At 37.7% G+C, this 18,859-nt stretch overlaps 1 protein-coding gene across 1 annotated transcript in view; it reads left to right on the plus strand.

The window, feature by feature from the left end:
* The first annotated feature begins 2,173 nt into the window (after window positions 1–2,173).
* The window catches only part of LOC124799322 (multiple epidermal growth factor-like domains protein 8), a 380,153-nt gene continuing 363,467 nt past the window's right edge, over window positions 2,174–18,859 (plus strand). Inside the window, exon 1 of the mRNA XM_047262911.1 lies at window positions 2,174–2,880. Coding sequence (XP_047118867.1) covers window positions 2,667–2,880 — 214 coding nt within the window. The 5' untranslated portion in view covers window positions 2,174–2,666. The remainder of the gene's footprint in view (window positions 2,881–18,859) is intronic.

Below are 18,859 nucleotides of genomic sequence, written 5' to 3' on the forward strand. Positions count from 1 at the left end.
CTGACGATCTGCACGCTGCAGCTGAAATTCCACTTCTAAAAGAGCGTTTCCAAGATCTGGGAAGGGCCTTATATGAAGGTCTTCCAGATCATGAAACGTCCTCATCCACTCCCTATGTCGGTATGACGTGTCCCGCGACAAGCACAAACGCCCAATGACGATCTTCAAAGACTAAGTCGAAGAGAAAATCCCTATATCCAATTCCTGATCCTCCTCCTTCCCCCATAACATCAGTCATCCCGCCAACCCCAGGAAAGTACCAGACATACACAGAACAATCATCACATCACGCAGACACTCAAAAATTAGAGAAATAAACACACATACAAATACAAAGAGGAGTAAAAGCCGCAAGGCTACAAACTTCCCCATACACTTCCTGAAAGAGGGGGAAGTATTAGATGAGAGTGAGAGGCTTTCTACTAAAAAATCATTTAGATGGGAAGGAGGCACTTTTTCTTCTTTCGCTCATTTCATTGGACACTGATGCTGTAATGTTTCTTGTGACTTCGTTTCCGTAGGAGAGGTTGAAACTGCTGCCACTATCTTCAAAGAGCACGCGTAACTTATCCTGGGACATATTTCTTAAGAGATATCTGGTGTTGACACTGTTTACTGTCAGTCTGAGAGGAATTCTCTGACGATGTCCTTGAGGTTTGGGACACTTCACTGCACTTTGTATGAACATGATTAGCACTTTCCCGAACGGTTGGGATTGTTTGAGGTAGAGAACTAGCAGCTGAACTAGATGAGTACTTTTCATGATTTTTTGCAAGTAATATTTTCTTCTCCTTCCACTAAGATGCATACCACACCTGGTAAAGAGCTCACGATCTATATCTCCTGTCTGTAGGAAGGATATGTTCTGAAAGGCTTGGTAGATTTTTCAGTACAGTCTGTATGTTTTCTCAATCTCTTTGTTTACACAGGAGAAATTTGGAAGGTTGTATCTGTGCTGAATTCCTACAACAATCGTTGTTTGCTCCTCCAGTAGTATCAATGTTTTCCTTGATCATCTTAAGGCTCCTTTGAAAGTACTCTATATGGAATACTCATCCAAAGGAAATAATCGAAATCTCAACACCATAGTAATTACCACAGAACATAAAAACGTAAGTAATATTGTACAGTACAATGATAAATTTAGTTTTTATATCACAGCTAGTCCTGAATCACTCACTGCACTCGCTCCATATCGATTGTCCATTTTAGTCCGACACAGTTCCAGTTTTCGTCGGTTCACTGAAACGATCGCCACGGGATTCATTACAACTGTCCGGTTTCAGAAAAAAATGGAATCAATAATGAAAGTCCTCTGTCCACTGCGGGACTAGCGTGAAAGTAACCAGTTAAGGTTCTAAATTTGAAGATTTTTTGTGGAATTACAAATATTTACAGGGCTCATGGCGAGTCCCCCGCCTAGCAGGGGGTCACACGCGACTGCTGCTACCTTAGACTGGCCCTGAGTATAGATTTACACGTAGCCCTATTTACACATCGAATTTACGTAGAAAAATAGCAGTGGCGGGTGCACTGATTCTTGGATAGCCCCTTGAGTAACACTGGGAGTTTCCATGTTTTTAGTTTATTATTTGTTTTTCTGTTAACAAGGTAGGATTCAGTGAGGGAGAGTCCCAAGTCCCGGGTGCCATAACACAGTAAGACGGTAATCGAATGAAGTAGGTATTTCTGTTATTGTAAACAATATGCGAAACATTGACAGGTGCATCCAACACATGGAAGCGAATATATAAATACAGTTAACCTATTGCAAACAGGATTTTTAGACACTTGACGGAACAAGTTAATCGGCCACTGCCGCATATAATACAACACGTTTGAAGTAATGGAAAAGTACTAGATCAAAGCAATAATTTGTAAAAATCCAGTAGCAAGATCACGATCCCCGTGTGTAAATCTGCCACTGTAGCTTCAGTCGCTCCCAGGACCTTGATGTATTAGCATAAATTACGAAAGGCCTTGAGGACCTTGACAGAAGGAAGACTTCGGTGTTTTTTCCTGTGCAGGTCCTGTATTTCCGAGAGTGGAGCGCTAATGGTCATGTCAGTTACTGGTTAAACTAAATTAACACTGTTATTGTTATTACGCTCACACATCTCCGCTTTGTCCGTTTTTTTTTTGCGCCATACTATGGTTGTATTGTGAATTGAACTGTTGCGCTAATGACGTCATGCATAGTTCAAGATCGCTCACATAGCGAAGATGAGAATCGTATAACATCTGTATAGCGCAAGAAATTCGTTGTTTGTGTTTGTTTGGAATGTGGAAGAGGTGTGTTTGCGGTTGTGTACAGTGACGTATGACTTTCGAATGTTATGTTGCTTTGATTTCGGTCGAAGGAGTTGTCACGAATGCGATCTGCTGAACGTCTAGTTTACTTTTGCAATAGCATTTAGGAACGTTTGTTGGTAACAATACGAATGCTGGTCACGAAGTTGATTACAGGTTTTTAAGGGTCGTATCGATGTTCGAAGAATCACTAGACATATTTTTTCTGACACCTGAACCACAGTAATTTTGATAATGTTTACAAATGACCTGTCAGTTCGCATGTCCCGTTAGTCATAAAAAGATTTTGTTATTTGTTGTGGCATGGTGTTACTATTCACTGTTCAAAATTACGCAGAAACGTCAACGTTACGAAAATGAGAGCTCGTGTGAAACAAAAAGTAATCCTGCAACCATTTGCGACATGTATTTGTACATTAATCATTTCCGTGCTGTCTGTTCAAGCTGCACATCAGTCACTCCCATGCGACAAGTCTCGTAAGGTTTATTCAAATTCATGGGGTGTAATCACACATGGCCCATCGGGATCCAACTACACGCAAGACTCACATTGTGAATGGCTCATTAAAGGTAAGAAATAATAATCCGTAACTTAATAAACTGTCTGCTAGTACACTAAAACAGAAAGTTGTTGAAAGTAATCACTGTCCTCACTTAGAATACCGCATACATATTGCTACACAAGGAATGCACAAAAGGCTTTTTTCGAATTATATTGCTTTTCACTGATGCGTTCAAGGGTCTTACAGTTTCATGCTATTGGCTTGCTACAAACAAAGCATTGGTTCACTTGAAGAATTTGTACGTTATTGGTTTCTTTGTACTCAGCAGAATCATCCCAACATTATCCTAAACTGATTGAAGCAAGCCACGGAAAATTCAGATGTGGAGGTTATGGCGATGATTTTTACATTGCCCTTTTGAATGTGTTTTTAGTAGGCCTATCTCAAATTCAGTGCCACATTACAAGGCTTTTGTGTTTGACAGGAGCTGTCATTTCAGAAATTATTTCGTATTGTTATTGCTAATATCTGAATAATGAGTAGGCCTACGTTTGGTTCAAGATATTTGTCTTGCATATGTGCCTGAACTGTAACTGGTCCAAAATGTTGCTAAACAGTGAGTAGTGGAGGCTATATCACGAAGTATTATTTGTCTGAATACTATCATTGTTTTGTGTCCTAGCTAATGGCTAATATTATCACTGAGTTCAGCACTAGATCTTCTCAGAATATTGTCTCATAGGGAGTTAGTAAGCGATTATATGTGTTTACTGCTGAGTTTCAGACTCCCTCTTGCCACATCAAGCAGAACTTACATAGGTCTTAAGAAGTTCCATAATATGTATGCCTAGTTCACATGTAGAGTTAATGTTGAAAGTGTTTCCTTCCTAGCCCATTTTGTATAAGCCAAGTTGAGTGATAGTCTGCATTTAGAGAATCAATAAGAGCATTTAATGTTTTTTCAATTTATGAGTTCTTACATCAGTATGTGTGGTTGCCTTGATTCTTAGGATGACATTAGTTTTTAAATAAACTATTTCTTTTCTGTAGTTATAGCATTGCTTCAAACATTTGCATTCAAATATGTATAGCTGATTGAAAACTTTGATAGAGTGATTACAACTACATATAAAATTTTTGCAACACTTTCCCGAATATTCTTTGTGTTTTGTGCAAAAAGGCATATGGACAGGCTCGTAGGAGTGATAGGTACATCAGATTCAGCTAAGGTTTCATACACCAGACTCTGCAGGGGAAAAAGAACCCAGGTTCACCGATTATGCTGCCCATTTATTTATTTTTGTGTTCCATAGACCCTTGATGCGAGTGTATCGCTAAGATGTAGAACATGTCAGATTATAACAATAATAACAATATGTAAATGGTCATGAAGCCTACAAACTAAATCCTATACAAACAGGTACATGAGGCACAAGTGTTTAAACAACACAAATCATAGTAGTAATAATGATTACACAAACAAATTTAAGTCTTACATTCTAATACATGTAAAAAGCATTCTGTTGTCAGTTGCTGTGCCAGCACTAAATAGCCTAGTTCTTATAGGAATGCTTAAAATTAAACACATTGTACTAATTGTTGCTCACTGCCAAAAAATCCCTGTAAAGAATAGAAATAACCATTCAAAAGAATAAGTTTCAGCTGGGACAAGAACTCTCCTTCTGAACCAACAGTTATAGTGTCAGAGTGCTTGCACTTATCACGTACTAAGCTGTTGCACTGGCATGTTGAATCCACATTGCCTTGTGGGCATCATGATGTTCCTTGTCCAACTACTCTTGTAGCACATCTCAGATGAACACTGTGTAAAGTGGGGCAGTGAAATGAGTTGGTAGAAAACAAAGTCACAGTAAGGCAATCTCCTACAATTCCATTGCACAGGTTGATTGAGAATCATATTTTATGACTAGAAATGTGGTGAGCAAATGGATTTTCATCACTTCATACATGATTGTAGTGCTAGCTGGAAACAATGATGAAACATGCCTCATCAGAAGGAAGCAAAAACTGTTAGAAGTTTTCTACTGTAGTACAATGTTGACTATTCCATTGACAGACCGCAATTCTAGGTTTGGAGGTATTTGATCCCAATGATCACATTTTTTTTTATATAACAGGAGTGTTATTACTGCTCCATTGGTACTCACCAACGCACACTGAGTGAGGTGTCACAGTGGTTATCACACACTTTGCACATTCAGATGGCCAACAGTTCAATTCAACAACCAGTGTAGGTGTTGCTTGCTTTCCCTAAATCTCTCTGGGGCAAATGCTAGGATGATGCTTTTTAACAGTACATACCGTATTTCCTTCACCATCATTCCCCAACCTGACCTAGAGCTCCATGTCTAATGACCATGTTATCAATATGATATAGCTCTGCTCTTCCTTCGTTCAGTTTATACTGTGTGAACACTTCTTCTTTCAGCTATTTCCAGCTGTCAGTGGCCTGAAATATCCAGTTTCTCACCATTTTTCATCCACAGTGATAAATATTTTCCAGTTTGAATGAGACCTTTTTCCAGTAAAATTCTGACTCTTTTGCAATATCTTCCTGCATTGCTACTCAATACATCAGTTTAATGTCAACAAGTTCCTCTGGTGTTTAGCGCTCAGTCTTTAACAAGCAATGTAGAACTACAAGCAGTGCAAACTCCATGACAGACACATCACATTTTTGGAAGATTGCACTGCCATACTAATGACCTGGTAGTTGTTTGATATTACAACTAAAGGAGTTTACAGAACTGTTTCTCACAGACATTACTCACTTAAGTTCTCTTGGCATCAGAAATGTGCATTTTGAACTACTACATTCTAGTCTTAAAACAGTCTGCTTAATGTCTTGCAACAGACTACTTTCCTGAGTTCTGTATTTGTTGTTCCAAGCTTGAACACATACCATGATTTGTAGAGGTAGTATTGGATAGGTAAAAAATTGTGGAAAATATGTAACAGCAATAACAAGAAAATGCATACATTCATAGTGTCGAGTTTCATCAACTTAAATTTAAGGATCAATTAATGTGAACATTTTAGGTTAGGCTGTTCTGTGACTGTTATTGATATCGAATCAAACAGCAAGTTTACTGTTACCCGTCAGTGATAAAAGTAAACTTGTTGTTTCATTCTAGATCAATTAATATATTTTTTCCCCACCAAATATTGTTGTATATAATGGAACCACTGCTTTATTAGAAATGCCATTTGTTTGATCCTAGATGGCTCTGGAGAAATTTTTGTTTCTTGTGGTGTTATTGTATCATATGCCACAAGAATGTGTTACACTTTGCTGGTATGATGGTGTTCTGGAAATTTTCAGTATGAATCTCTCGCTCTGCAGTGACTGTCACAACATCTGAATTCTTTGATATGATTCTTTATTTTCTGTTTAAGCAAGTTCATTTTTTCGGTCACTTGAGAGCCACCTCCTCTGTCTCATCTCTGCATCTTCTTCCACCGTCATTTTAGCAATGTATTCAACTTCGGGCCTTCCTATGCACACACCCTCACAGTTCTGTCTTGTGTTTGAACAGAGTAGATTGTGCTATATAAACAGTTCCTTTTTGGATTTTCTGAAGAATTTGTGTTGATCATGGAAACTTGAATATTCCACTGAATCTATTGTCTTGAATGGCAGCTTCAGAAGTCCGGAACTTATTACAAAAAATTTCAGTGTCATTCCTAGAAATTTCCTTGGCTTTACAAAACTGATTGTATATTTGTATGATTACTAGGTACTTTCCACTCTTTGTTTTTTTGATCCATTTTTCCATTTTCAGGTTGGTTTTTTCCCCATCATTCTTTGTTAATGCCTCATTTTCAACTCTAGTCCTTTTCTTTCTTCTACAGTGTCACCAAAATGTTCACTTTCAAACATATTTCATCCAGCTTTTAATTGCCACTTCTTAAACAATAAAGCTACAAACTGAATGCTCCTTACAGCACAATGTTACCAAGAGAAATAACAGCATTATTAGTGTTGACAATGTGACAGATGTTCAGCAATGAACACAAGTTTGCCAGCCAACACCAGAAGCTTTATATAACTTTACTTTAATTCACAAAGTTAGTCATTATGTGGAATTAACATTTTGTGAGAATTTTCTTCAAAACTTAAATAGCTAATTTTGTGAATTAATGTTGCATTGCTCTACATTTAGCATAGAAAATCAATGGATTTTGGCTCCCTCTATTCAAAGGTAACCTTGTTATCCTTCTTTACTATTTCGCTTACCAAAAACAAATTGATTGCAGTATTCTTCACACAATGAGCAGTAACAATTTGTTTTTCTCCATTGACTAGCAAATTAAGATCAACATTTTCTGCGAGTTCACATTTTAACTCAGACACATCAAACTATCGAAATTCTGCTGTCAGTCACTTAGTGAACATCATACAAAATTACATTTCAGACTGCTAAAAATAGCAGGTTTTGGGGGGAAAACCTGGAACTTTAGAGAGTAGTTTTAACTCATACATTAGGAATCTTGGCGACAAATGTTCTCACCATTGAATTAACTTATACATTAGGAACCTTGGTGACAAATGTTCTCACCATTGAATTCACAAGTTACAAATGCACAGAGTAATATTTATAACCAAAATTTGATATATCTAAAAACAAAGATGATGTGACTTACCAAATGAAAGTGCTGGCAGGTCGACAGACACGCAAACAAACACAAACACACACACAAAATTCAAGCTTTCACAACAAACTGTTGCCTCATCGGGAAGGAGAGGGAAAGACGAAAGGATGTGGGTTTTAAGGGAGAGGGTAAGGAGTCATTCCAATCCTGGGAGCGGAAAGACTTACCTTAGGGGGAAAAAAGGACGGGTATACACTCGCGCACACACACACATATCCATCCACACATATACAGACACAAGCAGACGTTGCGAAAGCTTGAATTTTGTGTGTGTGTTTGTGTTTGTTTGTGTGTCTGTCGACCTGCCAGCACTTTCATTTGGTAAGTCACATCATCTTTGTTTTTAGATATATTTTTCCTACGTGGAATGTTTCCCTCTATTATAACCAAAAATTGACATTTTCCAAAAATAGTAGGTTTTGGAAATGAACTAATCATATATAAAGAAGAGAGTGACAGTGAGAGGAAGATGCAGAGTGTGAAGGTTTAACTACAGAGAGAGAGTGGGTAAAAGGATTTAAAATGTTCCGTGATAAAAGACTGTGGATATGTGCATATGCCAACATTTTTGGTGAGGAAGGCAGAATGAGGACTGAGGCAGCTGGTTGCCCACTTTTCTCTCAGAGTCTTTAAAGATGAACATATTGCCATTTTTTGTGCTCTGTCAGGGGCATTTTTCTAGTGTTATTAGGGTCATCCCACATCAAGATGTACAGTTTTAGAGATGATCCTTGATAGACCATTTCCAAAGCAAATGAAATTTTTTGAGTAGGTTCAACAATGTCTTGGATGGATGTGTACAAAGTCTCAGCTCAGTATCTCCTTTGGGTCCATTTTTACAGCCTCTTGTATATTGGGGTCCCAAGTTAGGATCACCTACACAGTTGAGTAAGCACCAGCCTTGGATAACTTTTTTGAAAGGTACTCTTAACTTACAAGCCTATGTTTTTGTGTACTTAAACAACTTTGTGCTGAATATGAATATATTACTGATTAGATTTTCAAATACATCTGGTCACAGCTGTTCTTCAAAAATGGTAGAAGATTCATTGTGTGACTTGGCAAATCCATATTTAACCAGCTCTAACCCATAATTTTATGGATGGATTCACCCAAGAATTGGTAATATAACATACAGCAACACTTTCTTCTCGTGCTTTTTGTATGATAGCCTCTATCCTTCTTTATCATAATATATACACCTACGTGTTTGATTAAAATGATTTGCATACTAAGGGTTGGGTAATTTTTTGGGGACCAAATCTGAACTGTGTGTTCTTTAATGTTTTTTACCTTGCGATATCCTAAAAGAGAATTCCTCAAGCTTCAGAAGCTATATAGTTTAATGTTCGAACCATGCATGCTTATGGCTGAAAAACATTGTTCAAAGTTATTACTTTTCATACACAGTGTATATGCTTGAATTTGACAATGAGTAAATAAAAGGTAAAGTCAGTGAAAACAGCTTTTAAGTGGATAAAAATATACATGTAGTTATGTACAGATCAGATTACAAGCAATAAAACAAATCAAAATCCAGAAAGTTAGAATTTTAAAACACATTGTACAGTTGGAATAATTCTTTTCCACTTCAGGCTGAATAAATTGTGAATACCCATATTGTTTAGACTCTGAGTAAATACATTGCCTTGCTTTTATGATTTTTAATTATGTGTATATCTGGAATTCAGAAAATGTCTTTAGTAGACAGCCATTGGAAGGAACAGGGAGGACTATGGGTATGCATAAAGCTGACTAAGGCATAATTTCTTTTTTCCCTAATGAAACTTCACACGTTTCACATCCCCCCAAACATTGTCATACATACAAGCAACATACTGCCCTTGTAATATTGTAATTGAAACAGCTAGAATTACTTCAGATGCTTTAACTGTGCATTCTACATCATAATTGGAAACTCTAAAGACTGATCTTGTTTAAACCAGTGGGCTTGACCTTGTGATTTTCTCTTGTCCCAGAAATTGTGTGGTCATTGGAAATCTTCTTTCCTGAGACTGAATTTGTTCGATTTGCTTGTGTGTAACATAAAAAAAGATGATGCCTGAAATATTTTCATTTTGGAGCATAAACAGATCAAGAGGCATCAGTATTTGGATGTCTAAATGTCTCTGCAAAATAATATGACTTGCCAGTCTTTTAGTCATTCCTCCAATTCCATTGCAAGGAGGTTTTCCATGGCTGGCTCCAAAGTAATTCCACTCAGTGGACATGTCAAAGCCCTTTTCATGCAGACAAAAATTGGGAAAAAATCCTTGAAATTCTTGTAATTGGCAGTAAATCTATCACTGAAGTGGTGGAAGTGCTTGATTTATTCTATCATTTATTTATTTATTTACACGTCAAGTTATGGAGAAGCAAATCTCCAAGGTCATGGAACGTGTTGGTACATGAAATTACAACATAAAAGTAATAACAGATAAAAATAAAATGTGTATGATCCTAAAAAACAGTCAATCCATAAGTTTAAGTAAATGCAGTCAACAATACAACAAGAATCAGCTTACTTTTTCAAGGAACTACTCAACAGAATAGGAGGAGTGACCCATTAGGAAACTCTTCAATTTTAATTTGAAAGTGTGTTGATTACCGCTAAGATTTTTTAATTCGAGTGGTAGCTTATTGAAAATGGATGCAGCAGTAGGCCTATACTGCACACTTTTCTGCACAAGAGTTAAGGAAGTCCGATCCAAATGCAGGCTTGATTTCCTTAAACATTTCATCAACCTCATTACAAATGCATGGACTGCAATGGTATCCTGACAAAGGCAGTCATTAATAATACAGTCAGTTATATTTGTATTTCTTTACTACCAAAGTAAACCACAAAAGGATGTGATGTGTCTTGGCTGTTCTCCCAGTTAAACTCCTAACCACATTTTGAATGACAAATGAATAGTTCTCAACAAAACCACTTGCAAGATTACCTGAGGTAGGAACTTTGGTGTTTTGAAACAAAATTCTGGTCTGCCAGACCATGAATTTTTAGAATCAGTTCCTCTGTAAAGTCTACTACAGTTGCATGACGTGTCTCTAATGTATCCCTGTCAATACGCGACCACTGTTTGTACTGTATAATTTCTTGTGGGTCAAACTCCTACCAAAGAAGCTACCAACACAGGTTTTCTGGGACATTGTTCACAGTATTGCAGCATATTGGTTCCAAACAGCACACAATTTCCTTGAGTAGTTTCTTGTAGTCATCATATCAGTTTGGCATTTTGATATATTACACAGACACAAACTGAGTGTGTACAATAGCACCAATTGTAATACACCACTTTGTCCTGAGTTCACAAAAGTGTTATAGTCAGTTCACTGCCATTTTGCTTGCAGTGTGCTGTTAACATTTCTTTCAATTTGCAATGTAGGAGGTATTTCCACTAATTTGCATTTTTGCCACCACTGTTACTGCTAAGTGTGACCATTTTTGCTTGGGCACAGCCAAGGAAATTCATCATCCTCAAAAAACTTAAGGACTGTAGAGAACTGTAAGTTAATGCGGAAAAAAAACCCATAATGTTTGGCTACAGAAACAGGAGAGTCCTGCTTGTCACAGTCACGCCATTTAAATATATGGACATAACGTTGCAAAGCAGTGCAAAATGGAACAAGCATGTGAGGATTGTGGTAGGGAAGGTGAATCGTCGACTTCGATTTATCGGGAGAATTTTAGGAAAGTGTAGTTCATTTGTGAATGAGACCACATATAGGATCGTAGTATGAGCTATTTTTGAGTACTGGTTGAGTTTGGAATCCTCACCAGGTTGGATTGAAAGAAGGTATTGAAGCAATTCAGAGGCGAGGTGCTGGATTTGTTACTGGTAGCTTGGATCAGCATTCAAAGTGTTATGGCTGTGCTTTGGGAGCTCAAGTGGGAATCCTTGGAGGGAAGAAGACATTCACTTCAAAGAGCACTACTCAGAAAGGTTAGAGAACCGCTATCTGAAGCTGACTCAGAAAGATCGTACTTGACTCAGAAAGATCGTACTGCTGCCAACATACATTTCACAGTGGGACCATGAAGATAAGATACGTGAAATTAGGGCTCGTACAGAGGCATATAGACAGTCATTCTTCCCTTGCTCTATCTGTGACTGGAACAGGAAAGGAAATGCCTAGTTATGGTACAGGGTATCCTCCACCACATGTGTTACGGTGGCGTGCAGAGTATATATGTACATGTACTTCATGTTTGATCTTACCATAGACTCTTTTCCCTTCCATTTTGCAGATACTCTCAAGACACCAGCCTCTATCCTTTACTTACCTTGTCTCTTTCACCATTTTCACAGAAACACTAGATACTTCTATTGTTTGTTCTATACTCCAACTGCAAGGAACTTTGTTGGACTGATTTGAATGCAGAGCTGTATTGAGGTGATCCTGCACCCTTCGGAGAATTTACAAAGCTTCCCCCCCCCCCCCCCCCCCAATCCTGAAACACTTTGTGCAGTTATTTTCTACACATATTATTTAGGAAATTTCGTAATTTGTAGAATAGGTTTAATAAAAATGAAATGTTATTGAACAATATTGCTTACATGAGCTATTCATTGTAAGTGAAAAAATTAAACACAATAAATTATGTGTCATTGTAGTAAATAAATTACAAATCGTATAAAATTTCTAAAAGAAGTGAAAGTAAACTTAATGTGTCCCCAACAGTAAATTAAAGTGAGATGAATTGGTGCGTTACATGTGAGGTCTGCTTCCAATTTCACTTATTATTTTATCAAATACTTTGAAGCGCTCCAGCTTAAACAGTTTCAATCCAGTCCTCATATTTTCTTTAGCTACTGCTTGCCAACCTTTGATATCCTACAATACCTAGCAAAGTAGCAACAGACACTCCATTGCTGAACATGAGCTGACAATGTAGTGGGCAGCTGTATCAACTGGGTGCACTGTTGACATAAAACTCATGTGACACCTGTTTGGTAATAATCATTTCTGTATGATAATACTTGGACGAAATGACATTGTCACAACAGCATATGTTAACAGCCTCAGGTTGAGGTAAAGGCTTTTCCTTGCAAGCAGAAAATAGGAAAACGAGGGGGGGGTCTCGCATACATCTCCCAGGTAACTGTTAATTCCTCATTCATTTTTTGCGAGTCAATTTTTGTGCCACCTCTGTGCCTGCATCCTAGGTAGCGGCATATCTCACCATGGCCTTGGTACAGCCATGCATGAATGACGCACTTTTAATTTTTAGTTAATTAATTATAGTGTCCATATTGTTACATTTCTGGAAATGCTTCACCGTTTGTGTTTCCACAACATCAGTGGAGTTCACACCAGCAACTGCTGCTATAGCTGTGGTGATGGAACCTTTTGCTTGCTGATCTTTCCACATCATAAAATCCAGTGAATCTCTTAATTCATTCACGCTTTAAAGGCAAATCACCAAGAGATGTAGTGAAGTATTCACTGTGCAGAAAGTGTGAATTGCATCCATATAATCAATAGCCACTGATTCTTGCTCATCCTTAGACAGTATGCATTTGGGAGTAAACTTCTGGTCCAGCTTGAAAATTTTGTTAATTGTCAGTTTCAGCTTGTCAACATGAGAAGAGTCAAGTGACTGTAAACCTGTTTTAACTTCATCTGATTTTCCCAAATGGATTACAGCAAGTATTTTGCAGAAAGTAAAATTTTCTTATCAGCGGGGCGTTATGATATGAAGAAATATGGGCATCTTTGATAATGCAAGACCAGATCCAAGCTCTTTATCCAATGATGGCATTCTTTTCACTGGCTTAAGCTGTCTTTTACCATAATAAAATGGTGAAATCTTATTACAAGCAGTGCCATCTTGATCACTAAAAACATCAAGCACTTCTTAACTCATTTCACAAAACATAAATTTGTTAAGTCACAAAACTTCCCAAGAGCAAACTAATCACAAGATCAACACCAGAGATAAACACGCAGTACAAAGAAGACATATATTTCTTCAACAATATTGTTAAAATGTTTTGGCAGTGTTTTAATGTTTTCGGTAATGTCTTAAATAAAATTGTAAAAAAAAAAAAAAATTAAAAATCCAGTAATGAATTTACAAAACTTCTTGGAAGTCATTTACCTATTTTCCTGCATAAGTAGACACAAGTCTAAAATTACTCTTCTAGCTTCTGAAACTTAAAACAATATGCTTAGTAGACACAGCAAGATTAAACCAGTGTTTTAATAATGTCTTGGTAATATATTCAACAATTTTGTCTGCAGTTTCTTAAATAATGTTGTACAAAATTTCTTAATGGATGAATTTACAAAAACGTTTGGGAGTAATTAGCATGGATATTCATTGTTTCATTGGTGCTTATTGCTTGAAGTTGATTTTTACGTAGTTATGCCTTAATTTGTCTGTACTAAAAGCAGTTTTCACAGATTTTACGTTCTGTTTACTCATTAATGTCAAATTGTAGTATATAAACAATGTATTAAAAGTAATAGTCAGGCATGGGTCAAAATTTGGAGTATATGGCTTCTAAATACTCTGTAGGAAGTATGGTACTTGGGATAGGAGTTACATATAATAACAATTAACAGATTGTACGATTCCATGCAAGTATATTTTGTTGTCCTACAAGGTACAATGCATGTTGTCACAAAAATCGATCAGAGCGAGCTAACTGCAAGTCTGGAGAGGTTAGTTGAGTTACCTGAGGGCAGCGATATTGTTCTGGGTGACGCCACGGAGTTACGTCGCCACAACCTTTTCCAGATATAGCAAGACAAGAAAATGTTAAAGAACATACAGTTGAGGTATGATCTCCCAAAACTACCTAAAATTTGGCAGTCAAAACATTTTCACCAATTTGAAGGTGAATGTATTTTGATAGAGGAGGATAGGTGTTGTACAAAAAATCACGAGAAGACAGCATGTGTGTCATATTACCAATTTTTGACTGAATCCATTTATAAAATTATAATTTATGTGTGATTAAAATAAGCTCTTCAAGTTGCACAATGAATTTTCTGTAATTTTTGTGGTAGTAATGCTATCACTAAACATATGACAAAACTAATCATCCAACACACACAACTCCCAGGGGCCTTTGGCCATAATTTTGTAATTTAATTCTGTTGAAATCTTTTCCAATTTCAGCACAATTTTATGATTTGTATATCCTAGCCTCCAATGTCATAGGAACACACTATCTTTTGTATAGTCCATTGTTTTATTCACTTGTATTTAAACAATAGATGACATTCTTAGGTGATGCTTTAGCACTTCACCTTCTGTTCTGCATTTGGATGAATTCATCTTTTTTTTTTACCAAAGTTCATTTTATTCCCTTTGCTTACAATTTTACTGTCAGCAAATTGATAACTGGGTTTCAGATGTAAAAGACACCAGATGCTTATACTTCCAACATTTTGTCACCAGAGCCAGTTCAATATCATTTTTTCATGCAAGTGACTTATCATGTGGTGTCACCCCCACTCCACTTCACTCCCCCTTTTTCCCTTGTATATTTTCATCCTTGTCAAGGCCATTCCACATTGGCTGTCACATCATGTCACGTCCCATCCTGTCAAAACATACAATGCATTTCAAATGGTGGCATCCGTACTGGCCATCCTGTCCCGTCACGTCATGTCATGTCATGGCAGTGTCAAGATTTTTCTAGAAGAATGTTTTGACAGCTGACGTCATCTGTCCTTTGCTGGTCACGAGAGCTTATACATAGCCATGCACGTATCTCAACATTTCATTTTGTCATGGTTTCTGTAGTTGATATCAGTTGTTTGTTATTTCCTATAAATTGTTTCATATTTGTGATTTCTTTTGTTAAAATTTATGATTGATGATCAATGACAGATTAATTGAAGCAGTGAGGCAGCAGTCTGAATTGTATGACATGAGTGTGCTAAATTACTTGCCTTCTACTACATTTATAAAGTGGATTTCTATAGATACTGATATCATATTTAATATTTTACAATGAAATGGATTGTGACATGGCTGCTGCTTGAAGTGATAAAAGTACTGTGGATAGAATCAGATTGATTAGTAGGTACAATTTATTTGTACGTTGTCAGGCATTTGTAGTGTTATATCAAGAAATGCACTGAAACCTTCAAGACACTGAAAGTTGTTTGTTTAAATATGTATTTTTGGCAGACCTCCTTATTGTTAAGTAGCTATCTGAATTGCGTGTGAAACAGTTTTGCAAGCATAAGTGATCAATATTGACGTGGTTTCACTAGCTAACTCCAGTACAAATAAGGCACTTGAACTAGAAAAAGCCAAATACAACATGTAAAGAAAACCTATATGTCTTGAAGGGCAGGGATTGAGGGACATATGGCCAGTGCACAAAATTTTGCACTGGACTGGCAACTAAAGTTAACCTTAAAACAATCTAGTATTCATGGGATGTGATGGCGGTTCATAATACTGTGTTCCTTGTAGTAATTCTGGGTACGGTGTGACGTAGCTAAAAACACTGATGCTTTGACTGTCCAAAATATAAAACACGGATTCCTTTTCCTCAAGCTCCTTGTACAGTGTGTGAAATTCCCCTTCTGTACTACATAATAACCTACTTTCAGACCCACACACTTTCTTTGTGTTGTTTTGCACTTCTGTCTCCCTTCTCTAATATGCAATCCATCCCTGCAAGCTGCAAACCATTTGATTCCAACAAATGCCATTTTTGTACAAATGTGGACTCCAGTGTTCACTTAACATGAGCTGCCACATTGTGTATGTGCACTTCACACATAAAAACAGTTGAAAACCATCTTGCGAAGATCACAATTCCTGCAAAAAGAACAGTTGAGGCAGCAATGTGAGGTGAGATCATGCGACTTGAATTGACTTGATGTGCCGTGACACATGGACAGTGTGGATACACCTTGACGTGTCAGTGTTGTAATGTGAGGGTGTTTTAATGTGAGGGTGTCGTGACGGACAGTGTGAACTGGCCTTCAGTTTTTGCCACTCATTATGAGATGCACTGTATGAATGAGCTTGGCATCCCAAGTGGCCGCTGCTGATTATGATATGGCCTGTATGCGCTGAGATGACAAAAGTCATGGAATACCTCTAATTATTGTGACAGACCTCCTTTTGCCTGGCATAGTGCAGCAAGTTGACGTAGCGTGGACTCGAAGTCATTGAAAGTCTCCTGCAGAAATATTTTAGCCTTGTTGCCTCTATAGCTGTCCATCATTGCTATAGTGTTGCAATGCAGGATTTTGTGAATGAACTGACCTCTCGATTATGTCCTATAAATGTTTGATGGGATTCATGTTGGGCAATCTCAGTGGCCATATCATTACTCAAATTGTCCAGAATTTTCTTCAAACCACAAATGAACAGCTGTGTCCCAGTGACATGGCACACTGCCACCCATAAAAATTCCATAATTGTTTGGGAACATGAAGTCCATGAATGGCTGCAAAGGGTCCGCAAGTAGCTGAACATAACCATTTCCCATCCATGGTTGGTTCAGATGGACCAGAGGATCCAGTTAATTCCATGTAAGCACAGTTACCATTATGCAGCCACCACCAGCTTTTTCAGTGCCTTGTCGACAACTTGGTCTGTGGCTTCAAGAGGTCAGTGTTGTACTTGAACCCTACCATCAGCTCTTACCAATTGAAATTGGAAAGCATCTGACCAGGTCACAGGTTTCCAGTTGTCTAGGGTCCAACCGAAGTGGTAACGAGTCCAGAAGAGGCACTGCAGGTGATGTGCTGTTAGCGAAGGCACTCGCGACAGTCGTCTGCAGCCATGGTCCATAAATGCCAAATTTTGCTGCACTGTCCTAATGAGTACATTTGCTGTATGTCCCACACTAGCCCAGTAATGGTGTCACAAAAAATAAGGTAGAAGATTTTGTTTTTTTAATCTCGTGTATATAGTTGAGTGTGTAGAATCTAAATTTTCGATCTTCAAAACTGTTGAGACAACTTTAAAGTGATTTTTCTATGCATATATATTTATTTTGTTCATTCATGTGTATATTTATTAATTTTTATTGATACCTTAATTGGTAAGAATGGGTTGCCTAAAATTAAAACCAAGTTCAGGTTGAGGCAGAAAGGAAAGACTTTTTGGAACAGGTAGTATTCAGGCTCATGTAGTAATAGTGGGGGGACTGATGTGGTCACGCATTTGGTAACTCTCGCTATTTTGTTTAATTGAGGTCATAGAACCATGGACTGTGTAACATCATGTGTTTGCTTATAATAGTTTTGTGTGTAATAATGAGTCTATCGTTGCAGTTCAGCATGAGTTTTGTCGCCATTTTAATGTTGTGAGACATGACAGTGTTCCCATGTGTAACACCATCTTATGTTTAACTGAACCATTTGGTTTACGAGGAACAGCGACGAATAGTAAACCACCAGGGGCTCATCACTCAGTACGCACTGCAGAAAGTGCTGAAAGAGTTTGGCAAGCCGTACTTTGAAGTCCTGGTCAAACTGCTAGGAGACATTCTGCTGAACTGCACCTCAGTTATCACTCAGTAAAGCATATTTTGCATGTTGATCTAGAATTTCATCCCTGCAAAATGGCCATGGAGCAACAATTGAACCCTAGACATATGTACAGTGTCTAAATTTTGCTTGAGAAATGAAAGGCATACTTGGGCAAAATGACAACATTAGTTTGTTTATGAATGATGAAGCTCATTTTCAGTTGAACGACATAGTAAATCAGCAGAAATGTCGTTATTGGGCCAGTGAACATCCAGAACTAATGCATGAGAGGCCAATACGTAGTGCCAAGATGACTGTTTGGCGTGCTGTAACCAGTACAGTTGTTAGTGGTCATTACTATTTCCAAAACGATAACGGGAAGATTGTAATTGTAACCTTGGAACGTTATAGACAGATAATCACTAAATTCTTCATACCTAAACTAAGAAGAAAACGTATTCGTATCCAATGAGGTTGGTTTCAGCAGGACAAGGCCACAGCTTACACAGCAAGACGTCAATGGAAGCTATTCGTACTGTTTTTCATGGTTGCGTCATTTCCTGATTTGGTGACATTAGGTGGCCTTGTTCCCGACACCTGTTTGGGAGCGACTGCTTTTTGCAGGATTACCTCAAGTTACATGTGTATGAGCATAAACTTTGTAGACATGAAGAACTGAAGAAAGTAATTCGTGTTAAACTTGACGGAGCAATATTGGAGAGAGTGGAAGCCAACTTCCGAGAGTGGCTTGAGAAGTGCATTATTGGAAACGGCCGACACCTGGGAGATGTTGTTTTCAAGCATTAAATTTGTAAAATGGCAACATCACTTGAGTATTATTCTGTAAATAAAAAATTTTTTGGAGCACAAGTAACGTTAAAAATGATCGTCCTTTATGCCTCACCCTCTAC

Source organism: Schistocerca piceifrons, chromosome 5 (assembly GCF_021461385.2).
Source record: "Schistocerca piceifrons isolate TAMUIC-IGC-003096 chromosome 5, iqSchPice1.1, whole genome shotgun sequence".
Taxonomy (NCBI): Eukaryota; Metazoa; Arthropoda; class Insecta; order Orthoptera; family Acrididae; genus Schistocerca; species Schistocerca piceifrons.